Below are 21,875 nucleotides of genomic sequence, written 5' to 3' on the forward strand. Positions count from 1 at the left end.
AATTATCCAATTTTTATGTGTTTAATGAACCTGAACTTCTAATTAAGGGACCTAATATGTAGGCGAGTTCCTTTAGTGAACATATTCATGTGGATGTGGTTTATAATAGATGTAATGAACCTATTAATTAATGTGGTTTGTAATGTTAATGAAACCTGCATAGAAGAGTGGTGGACCTTTCATGTAGGTTTATAATGTGAATGAACCTCTGCATGTGAGTTCTAATTTCTAATGTTAAGCATACATATGTTGAAGGACCTCTTGGGGTTGGTTCAGTGTATCTGATTAGCTGTAAAATTTTGTGCAAAATTTTGGCCAACAACTAGCTCAAAGGCAACAATTGCGACAGCCCTAGAATCATTAAACTGACACACAGTACGAAATAGAGAGAAACTTCTGTCAAAAATATATGAATGATAATGTTGTTTGTTAATGAACCTGTCTGTGAATTACGAATGATAGTGTCAATAAACTTGGTTTGAATGACAGTACGATTATACCCAGTTTTCATACATATATGATTACCTGATGCAGAAGTAAGAATGGACAACAGCAAAAACATGTAGTATAGTGGATTCAAATTTAAAATTTAGTTTTGGGATTAATATGTAGGATAGTGGATTCAAATTTAGTGGGGCTGCTGGTGGCATCAACTGATTGGAGGGGTGATGCATGTGTCAAAGGTGACGTGGGGTTTCGAGCACTCTGGAAAATAATTTCTCTGGTAAAACATAGTATACAATAGTGAAATCGTAATTCTAATTAAGAAAAAAAAACAAATATAAATGCGTAAAACTACCGGTACAATCCCTTTAAAGAAAAAACTATTTTATAAGTATAACAGTAAATAGTTGTTTTCTGCCTTTTACAACACTAAAGTGAATTAACTTCACTTATCTTAAAACCTGAATGAATTCCTAATCAATACTCATCTTAAATTTCTAATAAAGATCGAAAAGTGTAACTATATATGTCAACCTAATGCCAAGCTGAAGATCAGCAATGATCTAAAATACAGCTTAGTCGAAGGATAAAGAACTGAAAATAACTTTAGTTTCTACAAAGTTATTATGTCTTCCGGACCCTAGCTAATCTCAGCATGCAGTCTTGGCTAGACTAAACCTTGTCTCAAATTTTATTATTTTTGTCGTCATACAGAGACACATACATATAGATATGTATAGGTTTTTTTATACACACACACACACACACACATATTTCTGGAGATATACATGTTTGGTCGATCCTCATGTGTTGTGAAGCTGTGATAGGTGATCAGTCCAGATCATTCTTTTGATCAGATTAAAGCTGTGCTGATGCATGCATGAAGAAGAGCTGCTTTAATCTTTGGCAGCAGATTTGTACACTCCCACAGCAGCGGTCACTTCAGTTGTAGCTTTGCGGTTGTGAAATCCCTAGAATCCCCACGATTTGAATCCGAATGGCCCAAATCCCTAGTTATTTTCTCGTATGGAGCTAACCACGCCTCCTAGGCTCCTAGCTAGCTAGTCTATAAAGCAAACTAGCCAACTAATAAGGCCATCTCCAACCGAGGGCTGGCCAGAGGGCTCGTTTTACCCCTTTGGCCCTCCAAGATATTAATATTTTAATGAACAATACAAGGCCATATTTGCCTCCATCTCCAACTGAGGGCCAAAGGGCCAAAGGGCTCGTTTTAGCTCTATCACAAAAAACCGTCTCCAATCGAGGCCCATAGGGCCAAACATAATTTATTATTTAAATTCTAAAACTACAACAACTTAAATTTAAAAACAACAACAACTTAAATTTAAAAACTACAACTAAAATTTAAAAACGACAAATTAAATTTAATAACTACAAATTAAATTCGAAAACAACATTAACTTAAATTTAAAATCTACAACAACTAAAATTTAATATCCATAATCAACATCATCTTCATCATCCGCCATCGTAGGAGTATAGTCAGAGGTAAACAACTGTCGTCGGCTCATAATTTCTTTTTTTTTTTCCTATCAAAATAGGCTTTACTCTTTGGAATGTAATTCGAAGTGTTCCTTTCCATATTCTTATCATTCATCTCTTCTTGTATTTGTTTGGCCCGTTCTTCATGCCTACACTTCCTTTCTTCCGCCTCAAAGGCATTTTGCTCCGCCAATAATCGCAATAAGGCCGCCACTTCATGTTGAGCGGTGTAATCATCATTTGCCTTGCCCTTTTCCTTCAACCTTCGCACCTTGTTTCGTCCCATAGTCCTAGGTATGAAACCTTCACCCGAAGACGGATTTTCTACCCTTGTTTATTGAATGGTTGGAGATCCATCTTCATCTATATCTACAACTGAGGATGCAGTTCCGAACACCGGCGTAGGAGCTCTCTGTGGTGGATCTTCAAATAACACCCACCCTTTAAAATGTCCTAACAACTGTGAAACTAAAAGGGTTTCGAGCTGCTGTCCATATACAATTCCTCCGCTTGGTGTACCTAGAAAAAAATTAAAGGAAATTAATTTATGAAATTAAATGTAATATAATTAAATATTTAAAATAAATTGTGCAAACACTTACTTTGTCGTAGTAATTAGCGCCGCTTTCATGTCTACTTGCGGTTGCTAACAATGCTTGATGCCATTTGTTCAAACTTGGCTGAAGATGTTTCTTCCATCTTGAAGAACAACTCTCGTGGTTTTGAATATTCACTAGAGTGGTGCCTTTATAGAACTCTAAGTATTTTTTGGACACACGAGTCCAAACACCGTCATTTGTTTGACAATTCCCCCTCACACTATCTTTCTACACACATCTATAAGCCTTGCAAAGAGCTTCATCTTCTTTTCGGGTCCAATCCTTACCTTTCATTGCAGACAAGGCCATTTCAAAATTATTAAAAAAAATTGAAGGATAGATTTTTGAAAGAGGAAGGAAAATATGAGAATTGAAATGGTGAAAATTTTGTGAGGAATGGTTTAGGTATTTATAGGAAAAAAAATAGATTTTTTTTTTTTTTTTAAAAAAGGCCCAAAAAACCTAAAAAAAAAAAAAAAAAAAAAAATTGAATCCAACGGTAACTGGCGCCAGCCAGCCGTTGGATTCAAAATTCTTTTTAAGAATTCATGTCGGTTATAATCGACATGATTAATCAGTTTTCTGGCCAGCCCTGGGCTGGCTGCTTGCAGCTAGCCCTCCAGCCCTTTCAGATTCCACGAACCCTCTGGCTTAGCCCTCGGTTGGAGATGGTTTTCGGGCTATTTTCCGCCCTCTGGACCCTTTGGTTGGAGATGGCCTAATGGTACTTTGCTAATTATGTAGTAGCATGTATCTATCCATTTGATGTCAGAGTTGCACGTGCAATTATCAAAAGACTTTGCTACAGTTATGTTGCATCTCTAATAGCAATTCCACTTCTAAAAGACTCCATCCATCTGAATTTTAATACCAACACACACACACACACACACACACATATATATATATATATGTCACGCCTCTTTTTCACTTGTGTCACTCCGTGCAATTATCAAAAGACTTTGCTACAGTTATGTTGTTTTTAATCTTGGTGCCACGGGGTGACATGAGTGAAAGAGAGGCGTGACACTGTTGGAGACTGTCAACAAAAAGTGTTTGTGTGTTTGAGTGAGTCTGAAAGTTGTGCGTAAATTGGCCTTCTTAACCAAGTGATTGTGCACCTAGTGAGACGTTGGTTTGGTTAAGTCTTTTATGTGCCTTGAGTGGACGAGGACTTAAAATCTAGTATAATTTTGTGTATGCTTGCCTAAAAAGTAAATGAAGGAGAAAAACAAAATGTAATCATTTCATGAGAATTCATGATGAAGTGAAGATTACAAGCGTTTATAAAAGTAAAATCTGGGCCTTAGAAAAGACATCATGATGGTTGGAATGACAAATCAACCGAAGCATACCACGTGGTGGCATAGTTGTAAAAGTTTTAGATCTCAGGGATCATAGGCAACGTTTGCTTCGAAGGCTTTTAAGGTTGTAGCTAAGGAGCCAGTGGTTTGCTAAAAAGCAATTAGGTTTGTAGCAAAAAGCAGTTGGGTTGATTGAAGAATCACTCAAGTTTTTGTTTAGTCATAAAGATTGAATTTTGACGAAGGTCTTCTACTTGAAGGCCTCTGGTTCTATTTATAGGCAATGAAGAAGGAGCGACTTCGATCATATTGCTGAGCTGAAGTAGGGGTAAATACATCATTTGGCACTGACAGTGACTGTAATTCCTGGTAAGTGGTTTTCAACTGTGCTTTGTGGTGGTTTGCACGATCGTGATAATAACATGAGCGTGTCAGATGATGTGCGCGTGTATAGGCATTTAAGGAGGTGAGATATTCTTGAGTCTGGTTGTCCGCGTGGTAAACGTTCCTCAATGAGAATCTTTTCTGAGCCCTTAGACAGGTTGGGATGAAGTGAGGTGATCGTCTGAGCCCTGAGATAGGATTTCAAATTAGGCTTTAAAGTTGATGGGCTTGAGTCGTGCAACTTTTGCGTAAATAAAACTAATTTGATCTCATAGCAAACCTTATTTTTATGGGAACTTTAACGAAAAGCTCTCAGTACTGTTCACTTTAACGAAAAACCACATTTTTACACTAAAAAGTCAATTCTGGTACTATTCAATTTACCCTTTATTTTATCTTTTTCATTAAAACTCAAAGTTTTCAAGTCATTTTCGTTAGTTTTCCTTATTTTTATTTATGCCCAAACAATATGTTTGAATCTTAAATAAAGGTCAGATTTGAGTTTCGGTCTTGCATTAAAGATGGACTAAGTTATATATGATCTGGTCAATAAATTTTTATTCCGGTCACACTTGTATATACACACTCACATAAATTATGGAGCAAACATATTTTATGGCTCACAATATCTAATTAATACAATTAAATGACACGAATATGTAAATAGGAAAACGAAAAGCAAGATTACATAATTTATTTTATAATTGTCAAGTTTATAGTGCAAGGTTACATATATATATATATGGTGGTGCTATTCACACACCCCCTTTTAATTTCTGTCATTTGATCATCTTCAATTCATTCGATCTAACGGGCAACAATTGAGAGGACTATGTGAAAGGTAAAAATGAGTGTGTGGATATCACCACCCTATATAATAATGATAACGTTATAATTTTTAAGATCAAGTGAAACTTTAATAAGAATGATCAATAACGCATGTAGGGCAGACATGCCAAACATTAACCCAGAGTTCACAGACCTAAAAAAAAAAACACATCAACTTCATAACTACAAATTATCAAGAATGCGGTACAATTCCTTAGCCAAAAGGATACCCACAACCAACCAACAAGAATATTAACACTCATGCCCGCACTACCCTTTGATGATCTTGCATTCTTTGAAAGAAAGAAAAAACGCTGCTACGAGTTAACTCCAATAAACGTTTAAATTCCTCCTCATAGTCCTTTTCAATGTGTACAAAACCGCAAGAAACACAAAGATCACCAACTCAGCCAACCTCCGCTCAAAACTTATAGTTTGAGCACTATGCCATAGACACTAGTCACACTACAAAGGCTCTTCTTGACAAAGAAAGAGCAATCACAACCACAAATATTCTTTTAATCAAAGCGAAAGAGTAACCACAACCAGAAGATGAGAGTAGTTAGAAGATAGGAAAAATATGGAGGCGAAGAAAGGGAAGAGACCAAGAGGGATTGCCACTGATCCCAAAACCAAAGGTAGGGGCCGATGACAAAGGGATTTTTCTATTTTTTCTCTCTATCAACTAAGGTTTTTTTTTCTCAGCATAAAGAGCAAGTTAACAAGATTGGTGTTTATGTTATGGACATGCTATTACTGATCTGTCAAGATAAGTTGTTATGCATGGACGAGATTGTATTACATAATTATCGTTCAAATCAGAGATATTGATACCTTTGTTTAAAAGGTAGTGTAAATAATTACTTTACTTAGGAGCTAACTGTCCTTACAAATATATGTTTTCCATATGTTTTTCAAACTTAAAATCCAATTATTATTAGTTTAATTTAAAGATTTGAACTTATGTGGTGCGCGTATCTAGCTAGCTTAGAAGTGCCCTAGCTAGCCAATTTCTGACTCTTGTTGCCCTCTATGATTAATATGCACACACAGCCACTTGTTACAATCTATAGGCATGATAGAGAAATGGTACGAATATCATCTCTCACTAAGATTGGATGGAGATTCGAAGAACCTTGCTTTTTTAGTTGACCCCCTCATAATGCTTGATCCATGCAGGGTTCGTAACAAAAAAGTTGGCAATTAGGTTCAGCCATGAAACCAGTTTCTCATTTATTATAGTTAAAGTTTACTCACGCACAGAGAGAGAGAGAGAGATATATATATATATATATATATATATATATATATATATATATAACTCGAAAGTGCACTGGTCCTCGTGGTCCACGTACATATCTGTATATATATAAAACTCGAAAGTGCACTGGTCCTTGTGGTCCACGTACATAACTGTCTACGAGCAAAGAGGATAGCCCCTGTGGGCGTGTATGAGAGAGAGGGATCAAAATCAAATGGACAAGTGACTATGTTAAGGCTGCAATTTTGCTTCCTTTTTACAACTAATATAATCTCTCCACATGTAGAATGTGTAGCTTTTGGTATGGAGATGAGCGAAAAGGCCGTACTCTGTGAAAAATGCATGGAGAGAATTAGATTCCAACACCACTAACCAACCATATTTCAGACTTTACGATTCGGATGGGTTTATAAACAACTGGAATCTTCCCGCACGTTGATCATTTCAAAGATAATATCGGCAGCAGGAAGCACGATGATTTGCATGCAATATTAAATGGTGTCCAAACAAAAAGATTATGAGGTAACCATGCATAGAGTCCATCTTCGTATAAAGTACAAATTAATAAATGTTAGTTAAAGTAACTAAAATTAAAATCAAAACTTGTTATTGCAAAAATATAATAGTTATAAAGTAACGAGCATTGTTATGTAAACATACAAAATTGACACTCTTTAATACAAATAAGATTCACATATAATGGTAAGATCCACATTTATTTAAGAGTGTCGGCAAATTTCCTAGTTGTACGTCCTCAAATGGAACTATTGCAACCAATAAGATGGGGAATAAGAAATATGTTATTGAAAACATATATTGCTGAGTCTTCATCACACGATCACGAATTATTATGAACATATGTGGTTTTGATCAACTGGATCAAACTGAAGTTATGTTAAGTTAGTAAGTTTCAAAGGACACCGTTTATGTCAATGTTTACAAGGGTAGAGCTAAGAATTTATACTTGAGCGGGTTGATGTTTTTCTTGTCTTGAAGTATGGAGTGTAAATTAGATTTAATTAGGATGGGCTAAAATTTATTTTTCACAAATTTAGGCTAAATCTCAATAGTAATTTCTAATTTACCAAGAATTGCACTAGGCTATAACTCATGGAGTCTATATATAGCTAGCTCCGCCCTTGAATGTTTGCAACATTCAAATTGTAATTAAAACTAAGAGTTGTTGTTAGTACTCTAAAAAATCATCACGTAAAGTACGACTTAAATGACATTTATTTTCATGGCCATTGCCGACTATGTAAGGTCTAATTAGAATACATGTGTAATAATCAAAGTGAAAGGTTGAAAGATGCCTCTCCCGCGTGAAAGTTATTCCCTGCTTAGTATTTAAACTCTAAATCTTAAACGGTGAAGTCAAAACGTAATACACATGGCCCATGAAAAACATGAATAAAAGAAAATTTTAAGCAAGAAGTAATGAATATATATATTCAGACGCGTTTAGGTTAAGCCAACAGGTTCCTCCCCGGATCCTTAGGATTCTGAGGATCTGTGAATCGTATCCGTTCATCGTATATTATGTTGTCAGTTTTTATTAGGTACTGTTTGTATTTAATTTTAAATAAAAATATTTAAAATGATTTCTGACCTCAAAATGTAAGATGAACGGACACGATTTACGGATCCACATGATCCTAACAAAGAGGATCTAAAACTAATCAGTGGATTACGTGGCCATAAGGTTTTCCGACCACTGGCATCTGATGAAAAGACTGACGTCGATCATCCTACCTGTTGCTACATGATTGGACAATGGGGGCGCCACCGGCCCATGCTCTCTTAATTTCAGGAGACGTACAAGAAGACCCCCCCCCACTGCCTAACTTTTGTCCATCATTATGAGCCATGGAATCCAACTTTGAGAGAAGCTCATCTTAAATTTTTCTATATGCTTTTGAAGATTTAACATTTATCTGAACCTTTTTTTTCTTTTGGTATCCCTTGGAAAACCCAAATGGCATTGGTTTTCCATGGAAGAAAAAGTTCTCATTTGTTTTGTGATTATATATATATATATATATATATATATATATAAATGAAACCGTACAGTCCGCTAGAATTTTGATCAAGTGGAGGTTGTTTTTCACTTGGTTGGAGCATGTTCTAAGTTTAACGCAAGGGTGCTAGTTCAAAGACATGTTCCAGGTTTAACGCACGGATGCAAGTTCGACATATATCTCTTAGTAGTGAGTTCGTGAAGTGTGTGTGTGTGTGTGTGTGTGTGTGTGTGTGTGTGTGTATATATATATGGGTAAACGAAATCTTATTTTGTTAGAATTTTGATCCGAGTAGAAGTTGTTTGAACTTGATTGGAGCATGTTCTAGATTTAACGCATAATTACAAATTCAATGAGATGTTTGAGGTGGTGGTGTTTTTGTTTTGTGCGCTTGGGAAGGAAACTCGACGTTTGTTGGAGGGAACTCATATTCTTTGCAAACGATTGCAAAATTATTAGAGATTGGTGTAGTCTTTTCCTTGTAGATCCTCTATGACATTCTCGAGCTTGCCATGTTAGATCCTCTATGACGTTCTCGAGCTTGCCATGTTTTAGTCCTTGTGACTAGGGTTTAGGGTTTAGGACTAAGGGTCCATGATTGAAGAATTAAATTGTATTTTTGATGTGTTTATAATTGTAGGGTTGTGATGTTCTTTTAACATGTATAGTCTCTTGAATGTTCCAAGAGACACGTTTAACATGATGTTGTAAGTACGTTTTTACTATCATTAACGATTTCTTTTGGTGAAAAAAGTTGTAATGCATATATGCAATTTCGACATATATATCTTGGTAGAGAGTTTGTAAAACTTGTTTGTACGTGCTAGCTTCCTTGCTGGCTTTATGGTGGGCACGCTACCTTTGCAGCTTATGTATTGTTAATTGGTTAAAAACAAAAATATCTACAACTCAGTACTACGGTCTAGTGATATTCCTCTTCACTTGAAATTGAGAGGTTTTAGGTTTGAATCTCATAGATGACGAACTTGATACCAAATTAAGTTGCCCATTGTGTACTTAGTACTACGGTCTGATGGTATTCCTCTTCACTTGGAAGTGAGAGGTCTTAGGTTCAAATCTCATCAAAATATGAGTTATTTTAGTTTTCTAAGTACTTTATATCTTAGTATCCAATTAAAATAATAAATAGTAATTTCATTAAAATACTAGAACACAAGAGTTTTTTTGAATTTATAATGGTACGAAAAATTGATAACAATCTTCATTAATCTATGAACTGAGATATTTTATTAACCAAGCATGAGATTTTTACAATGAAAAGAAAGCTGAGGATAATAGAGACCATATTATTAATCCGAAGAAGAAACAAACTACAACTGTAAAGAACCTTGTTGAACATGTCCTCTCGCAAAATGACAGTTAATTTCAATGTGTTTAGCCTTTGATTATAAGACTGGATTAGTTGCTAAAGCCGTAGCCAAAACATTGTCAAAGTGCAATACAGAAGAATAAGGCAGTGAAATATGCAAGCAGTGTGCAATTGAGTAATCCTACAATTTCTGCAGTATTGGAAGTCATGGCACCCTATATTCAGCCTATGTAGAAGACCTAGAAACAACATGTTGTTCTTTGAGCTCCATGAGATAGGATTCAAATCCAACAAAATAACACAACCTGAAGTTGGTCTTCTATCATTTGGATCCCCTGCCAAATCATTATCTGAAAAGGCTCTTTAAATCCAAAGTACCAAGAGTAAAACTAATATACCATAATAGTGCCCTAAAGATACCTAAGTATATCCTTTTAACTGCAATATAATGTGATTCTAATAGAGCATATGTAAATTAACAAACTCAGATTAACTGAATAGGCTATGTCAAACAGAGTAAAAGTCAAATATTGAAGAGCTCCCACTATTCTTCGGTAATAAGAAGGATATGAGAATAACACTTCCCAAAAAAAAAATTATAATGCTTAACTTTATGATGTGTATGCATATACTATGAAAAATAAATATCCTTGGGATAATACTTGTATTTCATATGGAAGTCCACACTACTAAGCATAATTGTTTGGACGACGAAGAGACATCTATCGCGCAAAGGTAAATAAGGTCGTCGGAAACATTGGGTGGCGAAGAAGACGTCGTGCAAATTCTGTCGCGCAAAGCTTGTGACGTCAGACATTGCGTGATGAAGAAAAGTGCTTCGTCATGCAAAATGAATGTTGCGCGACGGATCTGGTGGTCGTGTGTGAAACTAAGAGCGACAAATGAGTGTTTGTTGTGCGTGATACTCCAAGCGACGAAACTTGGGTTTGACCCCCAGACCCTTGTGCAACAGACATAAGGCCATCGCAGTCAGATTTTAAAATTAATTTTTTTAAAAAAATAATTTTTATTTATTTTTTCCTTTTAAATGTTGATAATATTGTTTTATGTATAAATTAATTTAATGAAATTAAAAAAAAATGTAAAGAAGAATATTGAATTAAAGAATTATTCAAAATGTACATACAATGGAAAGAAATATTTTAAAATTTGAAAACAATTTGAACAAAAAAGAAAAAAAACTAGAATATGTAGTTGTCCACGTCACAATTGCCTGTTGGTGGTGTTGCTGCTGCATTGGGGGGCTGAGAGGTCATAGTTGCTGCGGCGAGGGGCTGGGACGGCGGGGGGCTGGGAGGTTGTTGTTGGAGGTGGTTCATCAAATTGCTGAAAATGCATTTTTTTTTTTGCGCCAAAAAAAAATTACCCGCAGTTTTCTTATAGAGGGCACTTGCGCGACGGATTTTGCTTCGTCGCACAAACATCTGTTGGCAAATAATTTTTCCTACTAGTGCCACAAAACTCATTTTCTACGAGTAATGTATTTTCATAGTATAAATTTTATAATCGAAACCCTTCATCTTCTTAATCATCATTTGTGGATCGTCCCTTAAGAAAAAGGGCCATATAATTAAAAATGAGTTTGAAGCATGTTGCAATGTTTCTTTCATAAAGAAAGCGCAGCAAGCTGTATCAAAAATGAGGAAAGAGCGAGAAGTATGTATCATAGACATCAGGACATAGACGGATGGATCATATAGTACGTACGTATCCAAAGTTTACGGATATATGTGCTATATATCAATATTCGTCAATACAAATGATATATACGACTGACAATATACTTACTACAAATGATCGTATTTGTAAATATAGTTAACCGTAACAGTAGAAAATTTATAGAGCTTACGTGATTTCCATGTTACGTAAACAACGTATGGTCTTCGAATTAACTTGTATGTATATATATATACACACACACACTACGTACTGACTGTGATCAGTAAAGAAGATTCCTTATAGACGAAGCTTAAGCTTTTATGTGGCTCAGTCTTGAATCCCATCATCCATTATGGTGCAGCCCCACAGCCAAAAGATAGTTCTTTGGTTTTTTCGACCTACAACACCATATGTGTCTCTTTCTGAAAGAAAAAAGCAGGTGATTTAACAGAAAAAGAGAAGCAAAAGAAAGAAATAAAGGTCGAAACTCTAGCTTCCTAATCCTTAGTTCTTACTTTGCTGAAATAACATATATAAATGACAAATTAATTATATATACTCTGGTGTTCTCTTTTCTGTTTTATTTGAATTATGAGTTAGGCATTAAAGTTGTGAGACAAGCTGAAGATTTTGTGACGCTAAAAAGGGACATAAAGGTGGATAAAATTTGGGGCATGTTAAAGATATTTTCTTTATTGGTCTGCCGTAATTGACTACTTAGGAGTCCTATCTATCACAGTAATTTAGCATGTCATAATAATTAAGAACTATTATAATTTTTTTTTTTTAGCAAAGCTACACAAGAAAAAGGAAAAACCAAGTGGATAAAATTCCCACCTTTTGTTTTATATGTATCTTTAGCATATAATAACCTAGGTTCGCATATGGTTCACAAGATTAATTAATTAGCATCCACCTCCAAGTCTTACTTTTTTGATAGTCACTGTATAATCAACTCTTCCTTCTTGGTTAAGAATTTAAAACAGTAAAAATTTCTATCCCTTTATGTGGGATTTCTCTACCATGCGAGTTCCAAAATTCTTCTTGTTAGTGTAAGTATATCACTTATTAACTCATATGATTCTCTCAGAACCGCCTTTAATGCTCTTTGTGGTGCATAATTCTTACTTGGGTAGTGTTATCCATATACTTATTTTTACTTTTCACATATTCTTTTCAATTTTCGGTTGTCAAATCGAATGAATTTGAGAAGATTAATAGAAAAAATTAACAACGATGTGTAGGAAGTAAAAATGGATGTGTGAATAACACTATGATCTATCCTTCTTACTTGCATTGTGATTCACCACAAAGAAGTATATTTGTCTATTTCAACCTAACATTACCAAAATTATTTGAGTTTATTTGGAAGCACTATGTTAACAGGAACCAAACATATCAAATGCCAAGGGTTCTTTTCTTTTCAAGAATGGAAGGGAACCATAACCTTCGATGGAAGGGAATCATAACCTTCTGTGGAAGGGAATCATAACTTTTAATTTATGATTTAGGGTTCGAAATCCTTCAATGTGACAAAAAAAAACCCCTTATCTAAGCTAATTTTAACTCATTTATCCAGACGCTTACTATATGATCTAACCCTTGGGTGATAATTAGCACTTTTTAAGTTATATAGATTTTGGCCTTACTCAAGCATGCATATGCTAACTACTTTCCTATGATACTATCTCAAAGTGCACTCAATCAGTTTATTACTTTCAAGTAGTTCTGAGAAGAATAAATTAATTATATACATTTACAGGCCAAGACCAGTTTATGATTAATATCCCACTCCCTAAACCAGGACCAATGGTACCAATATTGAAAATTAGTCATGTTGGTAAAGGATACCTTCCGCCTCTAAGCTCGGTTGTGGCCTGATCACCTGGCTTTGTTAGTTTCCTTTCCTTTGATTGTCTAGGGTTTTGGTGCCTGTGCCTATTCCCCTTTGCTTTCAGTCGTATCTCTGGAGGCTTTGGCCTGTTTTTAATGAATTCTTATTTTCAACCACAAAAAGGAAATTCGTGTTGGTAAATGAATTAAGCAAATTATTCCGTATAACTAATAAATAGATAGTGATATGTAATTTGGTTTACTGTGTCACGTTCTCTCTTTATTCCATGCATGAGGAGGCCAGGCAGAAACAACAAATAAAGAAAGTTGGGGTTCTATCATAAGATCAATTTACAACATAGGGAGTAGTCAAATCTCTTATAAACCTAGAATTTTTTTACCTTCACATCCTCACCTGCCCCCTCACCTGAACTGAACACGTGGACAACACGAATTGGATGACGTGGAGCACGTGTGACCTTGGGCTTCACATATGGGACAACTTACTTTTATACCATGAAGAAAGTTAGGGTTTCATTATAAAATCAATTGGCAATATGAGAAGTAACTCAATCTTTAATAATTAAGCAGTTGTAATATTTTTCTTTTCATCGATATGAGAATCTTTTACATTTACATCTTAACAACAAGTAGCTTTTTTAGCACTAATTAAATCACGTCCACAACGTCAAAAGAAAGCTTAAATGCGAAGAAATTTCGTCGACCACCCAAAACCCTAAAAATATTAATAAAACAAAAAGAGAGAGAATGAGGGAATAAAAGCAAAAATATACAAAAGACTCTCCCTTGCTTTCCTCCTCTCTAGCTTTCTCTTTTCTCTTTCTTTCTTTCTTGCTCTGGTATTCCCTTGGTGTGATTCTCCACCACCATATTTCCTAAAGACGCATCAAACTTTATAAAAAGAAGAAAAAAGATCAAACACCATGGTTTTCTCATCTATTCCAGTTTATGTGGATCCTCCCAATTGGCACCAGGTGATGTTTCTCTAGCTCTAATTTTCCATCTGTAACTTCCATCTTCACCAAAATAGAAAAGGGAAGAACAAAAATAAAAGCAAATTAAAAAGATAATTATTCCTATTCCTTTGTGATCTCTTTGTGAATATACCAGAAATATTTGTTTCTTATGGTTAACTCATAGTTTCTTTTGATTTTTATTATCTTGCAGCAACCAAATTATCATCCACTAGGAGGTACTACTGCTGGAAGTGAAAATCCACATGAATTTCCACCACTCCCTCCACCACCGTCACTAACTCATGTCTGTGGTGCAGGCAGTATTAGTGGTGTTGGTGGTGGCCCAGGCTCCATCAGACCCAGTTCGATGTCTGATCGAGCCCGTCTGGCAAAGATTCCACAACCAGAAACTGCGCTCAAGTGTCCTCGGTGTGAGTCCACCAACACCAAGTTTTGCTACTTCAATAACTACAGCCTCACTCAGCCTCGCCACTTCTGCAAGACATGTCGGCGCTATTGGACCCGAGGAGGTGCCCTAAGGAGCGTTCCTGTTGGAGGAGGATGTCGCCGAAACAAGAAAACTAAAAGCAACAGCAGCAGCAGCAGTCGATCCAAATCTCCAGTAGCCACTGGCGATCATATCCAAACAGGTTCCAACTCAATTACCAACAACTCATCAAATCATATGATTGGAAATACTCCTCATCATTTGACACAACTACCACCAAGTACTCATCAATCACTACCATTTCTAGCCTCATCCATACCAAGTCTAGGTCGTTATGGAGTAGCTGGGAACATGGGATTGAACTTCAATGAGATCCAGCAGGAACAGACTGATCATCACCATCATCATATGGGGTTTCAGTTTCATCAGATTGCAGGAGGCAATAATATGAACAATTTAAGTGGTGGAATATTAGGAGGGGATCATAATAATCAGTGGCGTAATTCGAACTTGCAGCAAATTCCATTTTTGGTTGGTACCGGGTTTGAATCATCAACATCAACAGGTTTATACCCATTTCAAACGGGTGATCAAGGAGTCGATCATCAAGCAACAACTGATCCAATGGTTGGGAATAATTCTAGGGTTAATACTGAGCAGTTGCCTCCTCCAGTGAAAACTGAAGATAATCATGGTCTTACTTTTACAAGTACCCCTATTTCAGCGGAAACTAACAATAGCCAGTTCTGGGGTGGAAATTTGAATGCGTGGACAGATTTATCAGGGCTCAACTCTTCTTCCACAAGCCATCTCTTGTAACTAGGTCGACGGCAACGAATTTCAAGAACCCTAACCATCATTAATGATGACTAGAGGTGGATCCAATTAAGAAATGGTAGGCTTTCTATTTTGTATTTTATTTTGTTTTTATTTTTAAATTTGAGTACTTATGTTGTGCTGGTTGGTATCGCGCGTGTATTAATGTATGGGTTTAATTACATATGTTTGAAGCACTTGGTCCTTAATTTGTGTATCATGGGTTGTATTTGAACACTATGAGATGATCAGTAGTCCCTGTGAAAACTTTTCATTTCATGTTATACATCTCTCATGTCTTCTTTCATCCACATGCATTGTACGGTAAAAATTGCATAGGTATGCATGAGAAATGAAACTGCAAGATTAAGTACTATTATTTGACTGGATTCTTTGGCTTCGATGAGCTCAATATGCGAATCGAGTCATTGGATGACAAATCTAACTAAAATATAGCTCCATATATGCATTTCTGTTCATAAAATCTTCATTGAACACCACTTTAACAATCAAAAGCTGCAAATCGATTAACTAATTAAAGTTTTTGTCTCGATATACATTAATATACAAGCGTTATTCTATTGTATAAATGAGGATTTGAACTTCGTGCAAAAGTAAAAGCGCACTGCTTTAGCCAATTTGACTTAGCTCAAATCTGCATGAATCAAGAGGACAATAAGAAGTATGTAGAGATTCTATAGTTTAATTAATATTAACTATTACTTTAATTATGTGTGAACATGGGCGATAGTAGCTTCATATATTATTGAATTATTGAGAGCGATTCTCTCCACATCGTGGCTGGTATGCAATGCTCTTCATACAATGAGTCCCATGTTGGGCATATCGAGGAAGATGCAAAGGCTACGTTGTCCTCGATCGCTGGAGCTACTATCATCCATGTTCACCGTCAAGCCAACGGTGCTACCCATCGGCCTGCCCATTATGCCGTTCATAGCTGGAGTCCTTTTTTTCGGTTCGACGATCCCCCGGATCTTATTATAGACGTCTTAATTGAGGATTGTAATTCTGTTTAGTCAGTTTTGTACTGCTCTTCTTATTTCGAATCGTTTCAGTTGAAAAAAAAAGCTAAAGTAATTTGTTGAGGGAAATTGATCCGCAGTCCACCATTGCTCTGAAAAGGGTTGCCTTTAGGTCATTCACCAACACCAAGCACCGCCTTCAATGGTCTCTTTCTCAAAATGATGCGTCATCAGGACTGGAGAGAGGGACACTGACTCTACTTCCTCCATCTTCCCCAATTCCTCTAAATGTGGCAAATTTTGAACTCCAAGAAAGCTTCTCGTCTTATGTTTTTATGAGATTCGAATTCAGTAGAATGTTAATTTGTTTTCAGTCTTCACCTTGGCAGGAAACTTGCTTACTACATTTTTAGATTTGTGCGTCAGAGAGAGAGATACATGGGAGAGGAGAGAGAGAGAGAGAGAGAGAGAGAGAGAGAGAGAGAGAGAGAGAGAGAGAGAGAGAGAGAGAGAGAGCATCATTATCATGAATACAAGACAGTACTATGTATAATGATTTTGTAATAATAATAAGAATGATAAGGTCAGTGGAAGTACTTGTTTTACGTGGGTGAAAGTGAAAGTTGACAACTTTGAAGTGAAATGTCAGAAAATGCCAAAAATCCCACTAAAAACCATGCATGCAAGTATCCAATTTTCACAACCAACCAAACCCAAGTGATCTGCAACTAGTCTACAATATTGTTAATGTTATTCGTATCATGTTTTTGTACTACATTTTCATACCATTTTAGGTAACATTTGATGTGGACAACCACATTATTTGAATTAATCAAAATTTTAAATTTAGTTCATTATTTAATAAACTAATAACTAAAAAAAACTAGTTAATTAAATAATGATTGTGATATACAAGGAGTCTTTCCCCTTCATTTCCTTGAGTTTTGCAAAATTTTCAAATGATGTGGCTATCCACATCAGATGCCACCTAAGATGGTATAGAAATGTGATATAAAAACATGGTATGAATAACATTACTCTAAAGAATTTGTTTTTTTTAAAGACTAGGTAGGTTGAAAGAACTATATTTTACTTTTATATTAGCGACGCTGAAAGTGAATCCGACACACAACTAGGGTGCTACCCTTTCTTTTAAACACTGTTTTTTAGTGTTTACTACTTAAAAACCAAACATGGTTCCCCCCAAACATTCTTTTGAAATTGGATCAAGAAAGTAATAGAATTTTGTCACGTTAGAATATAACAAGGTATGATTAGATCTCTATATTGATCTCTTCAGAGATCGATGTAACAATTACATATTAGTATTGTAAGCTAAAAGGGGTTGGTCATCTTATGAAAAGGAGAGGCATCAAGGATTTGCTTTTGTGAGAACCAAGGCTGCCAAGCAATGGTGGACGAATAAAGCAATCAAGCAATCAAACCAGAATGCTCAGACGCAAAAAACTAAAGCAGACACACACACTCTTTCTCTCGCTCTCTCTCTCTGTCGATATTTGACATTGGTCATGAGACGTATGCTGCAAAAACAGTTATTGTGAGTAGAAAATGTACATGTTGAGCAAAAAATTAAAGCAGACACTCACTCACTCTCTCTCTCGCTCTCGATATTTGATATTAGTCATGGACGTAGACTGCAAAAGCAGTTATTGTGAGTAGAAAATGTGATATGCATTATGCATATGGTGGTGGCAAAAGGGAAAGCAAAGAAATAAAAGAGGAATGGTTGCTGTTGATGAAGCCTGATGAGAGACTGACAGAGCTACGCCATTTTGGAAGAGCAAAGCAATCAAAGACTAAATCAAACCATGCAGGGCTCGGAATTCCACGACCTCAATTTTTATGTATGTTCATTTTGTTGACCCACTCATTGATAAGTGCTAAATCTACTCTTCTTTCTCTCTCTCTCTCTCTCTCTCTCTCTCTCTGTCTTCAATGCTTGTGTTTTTTGAGAGATTTTTTAGTGTGTGAGGAACACGATTTAGTATATCAACTATCATAATATAAATGTTTAAATACTTGAAAAAAAAATTAATTACTTATATTATGAACCTTATGTACTAAATGATGTTCTCTGGCACAATAAAAAAGTTATCATGTCCCATAAGCAGATGGGCCTGCGTTTTATTTTTCCTTTTCACTTTATTCCTCTTTATCACCTTCTGACGTTTCTTCTTCTTCCAAATGGGCCATGGTTTAATTTGCATTTCTTTTTTTCTTTTCACATTTGTTCTTCTTTAAACCTCAAAAAATTCTAATATATATTTTAGATAATATATAGTTACTTGCTGCCATCTGCATATTCAGTTTGAGTTGTTAGTTTTGCTAGGTTTGCCAACGTTAAGCTTCGTAGGTATTTATTCAGTTAAAAGCGTAAGATACGTCAACAGTTTGCTGGATTCTTTACAAGTCGAAAGATAATGATAAGCTTAAAACAACCACAGTATACATAAAATTAACTTGGCCCTCATCTTTTTGGAAGAACGCAGAGAAATAACTTATACCGTTTCTCGTCGGCCATTTGGCTTCTTGAATCTTTCTCGCGGAGTTTGGTAATTTTATTTCCACGAACTTATGTGTAGTTCTGATTGCCTAATTCTTCATTACTCTCGATGTTATTGTTAAAAAAAACCTTTATGATTAAACGCAGCAAACTCCTAAACAACATAATAATAAATTGTCATTATTTTACTAAAATTGACAGTCATTACAGATATCTGTCATGCAGTGCCACTTAGTAATACAGTATAATAATATTCTTCTTCACTTGTAAATAAAAGGTTTGAATCTCAAGAATAACGAGTTCGCAACTAATATATTCCCCCATCCCCTTAATGTAAATATATCGTTATATTAAAAAACATATACACGTGGTACTTGTGTCCTTAATTAGCTTGCATTTTAAACTCAGATCTTTTTAACCACGTTGCAGGTATGTTCTATATTTTATGTAAAATTACTTGAGTAACTTCAGAGTAATTTGTTGAAGATTAATTAGCTTCCATTGCTTTACCAAATTATTTTATCTTGTGGCTTCAATGCTACTCCATTGCTTTACCAAATTATTTTATCTTGTGGCTTCAATGCTACTCATTGCTATGAACGTTTTAGCTGTTATATTTGATTTTCACAACTGTTTAAATCTTCTTTTTTCAATCTCAGTAATTTATTTATCGTATCATTCAACGCCACATACTATTGAAGATATTTTCTTATATATGTTGCATATTCTTTATCTGTTTATGTATATAATATGACAAGAAAAAAAAAGGCATTACTTAGTTTACACTTTATTAGAAGAGGTTCTAAACACATTTTATATTTCATACATGACGATTTGTTTGCTATGTTGTTAAATCAAAGAGCATAAAAACAGGACATGGGGCTTGAAAGAAAGGCTCTAAATTCAAGTTTTATTGTAAGGAAAAAAAATGTATGTGATAAAATACTCCATTGCACAAAGTTCTCTGAATTTCATTTGGTATAAAGGACATGTTAGTATCTTGTCACATCATTGCCTCTACAATATAGCATGGTTTCCTGTAATTTTTTTTCTTCAAATGATATGATAATGTGGTCCTTAATCTTTCAATTCTGTTGATGTACAAAACAGGGTGGACTTTAAATCAATGCAAAGAATGATAAAGTGACCTTCGCAAGGGTACTTTGGTCGCTAAGTGGAAATGATAGGTATAGAGATAAAGGGTGTCTATAGGTAGAGATAAAATGTGTAGAAGTAGACATGAGATGTACGTGGTACCGGTTCACTATAAGTTGATTAGTTGGGCTACCATAGAATTAGGAATTCTCATTAATAATGCAGTGTTTACAAAATACAATGTTGGCTTAGTATAGATCTAAGCATAGAGATATTAGAGCATGATCGACATGGGACTCTAAGAAAGTTGTTGTAGTGTTGCCACGTGTCCTTAAGAAAATGGGCTCCAAGTTGGCGGAATGGAGATCCTCCTATTGGTTAATTATGAGGATAGCCATTGAGTAATCACCACTGTCGTGGTTCTCACTTCTTGTGAGGTTGGTTTGTACCTTCTTCGGCAGGAGTGCTTCAACAGGAACCCTTTGGTGGTTCATGATACTTCCTTATTGACCGGTATTCGGTAATTTTGGGTTCAATATAATAGGTTACAAACAATTTTTTTTTTTTTTTTTTTTTTTCAATTTAAGTGGAAAATTCAGTTAACCTTAATTTCTCAATCCGAGAGAGAGGATTCTTTAGAATTTCAAATCATGTTAGATTATCTCACTGTCTTATCGTGTTGTTGACAATTACTTTCTTCTACCAGATGCACAATATTCTTTTGATTTTAAATTCTACATCTCATGAGCAAAACATATTACGCATGTGCATGAAAAGTTCAATAATACATATAAGGTAGTATTATCCACACTTATTTAGTTATTTTTATGTCTCACACTTCTCTTAATCTTTTACTATCAGATCGAAGGAATTGAAAAATAATCAATGACCAAAACTTAACAATTATGTGTGAGAAATAAAAATAAATGTGTGAATAACACTATACCGTATATACACATACATGTCACAAAAGCAAGCCAGCCGTGTTCCAATATATAACTGTTCATCAAGCTTGTGCATACCATGTGATATGACAGGTTCCAAATCGCCCAAAACAATGGCAATTCCTTTCTCAATTACAACATGTTTGGAAAGTATTCCCTTGAAAATAATGGATATTTATGATGGCACGTTTGGTTGGTGGATATAAGTTTGGAGAATTTCCTTCTCATGTTTGACAAGCACATGCACTCATGAGAATGTGATACTTGTGCTTACATTCTTAAGGAACCCATTTCGTGAACCAAATATTTATTCTTCATTCATGGACTTCTATATAGAGAGAGACTGTAGTTATATAAAATATTATCTTTTCAAACCGCAAATATATGTCATCAGTTCGGTATATTTCGCTTAAATTATGAAAAATATTTACTGTCTGACAAGAAAATTTTATCCTAATCAATGTAGTTGTGATTTAAGCTCTAAGAATTTACAATGAGCTACATGCATATAAATGTAATTACACTCTTCAATAAAAGTGCGAGAGTTTTTGTTTTGTTTTGAGGTCAAAAGTGCGAGAGTTGGGAAACACGAGTCTTTACATTTAGTTTTTGTTCATTTACCTTATTGATTGTACTAAAATAAAAGGATTTTCTTCGAACTCCCCTCCCCATATTGATTGTACTAAATAAATGGATTTTCCAAACTGAGGTCAATTAACTATTGTTGTCTGTTCACTAGAAATGTTCAACAAACAAGGTTTGATGTGATTTTCAAAATGGATTATGAGGTTTTAACTTTCTCACATTGTATCTATTTACACTTTTTGTCTCTTTGAACTTCTAATCATCCATTAAATTGATGAGCTTTTTTGTCAATGTAGTGCAAATATAACTTACACGACAG

General features: G+C 35.2%; 1 protein-coding gene across 3 annotated transcripts; it reads left to right on the top strand.

The window, feature by feature from the left end:
* Positions 1-14,017: 14,017 nt before the first annotated feature.
* LOC137743485 (dof zinc finger protein DOF3.6-like) lies at positions 14,018-15,711 on the top strand. 3 transcript variants are annotated; one of them, XM_068483386.1, is made up of 3 exons: positions 14,018-14,179; positions 14,373-14,811; positions 14,917-15,711. In XM_068483386.1, the coding sequence occupies exons 1-3, from the start codon at positions 14,129-14,131 to the stop codon at positions 15,426-15,428; spliced, it is 1,002 nt and encodes a 333-aa protein (XP_068339487.1). In that variant the 5' UTR covers positions 14,018-14,128; the 3' UTR covers positions 15,429-15,711. The 3 variants fall into 3 exon arrangements, with proteins under 3 accessions (XP_068339487.1, XP_068339486.1, XP_068339485.1); XM_068483385.1 differs by having other exon boundaries at positions 14,022-14,179; positions 14,373-14,397; positions 14,479-15,711; XM_068483384.1 differs by having other exon boundaries at positions 14,023-14,179; positions 14,373-15,711.
* The last annotated feature ends 6,164 nt before the right edge of the window (positions 15,712-21,875 follow it).

The sequence above is a fragment of the Pyrus communis genome, chromosome 8, assembly GCF_963583255.1.
Source record: "Pyrus communis chromosome 8, drPyrComm1.1, whole genome shotgun sequence".
In the NCBI taxonomy this organism is placed as follows: Eukaryota; Viridiplantae; Streptophyta; class Magnoliopsida; order Rosales; family Rosaceae; genus Pyrus; species Pyrus communis.

Coding starts and splice junctions, on each gene's coding strand:
- LOC137743485 (XM_068483384.1), top strand. CDS start 14,129: ATGGTTTTCTCATCTATTCCAGTTTATGTGGATCCTCCCAATTGGCAC. Junction 14,180..14,372: donor ATCCTCCCAATTGGCACCAG/GTGATGTTTCTC, acceptor ATTATCTTGCAG/CAACCAAATTATCATCCACT.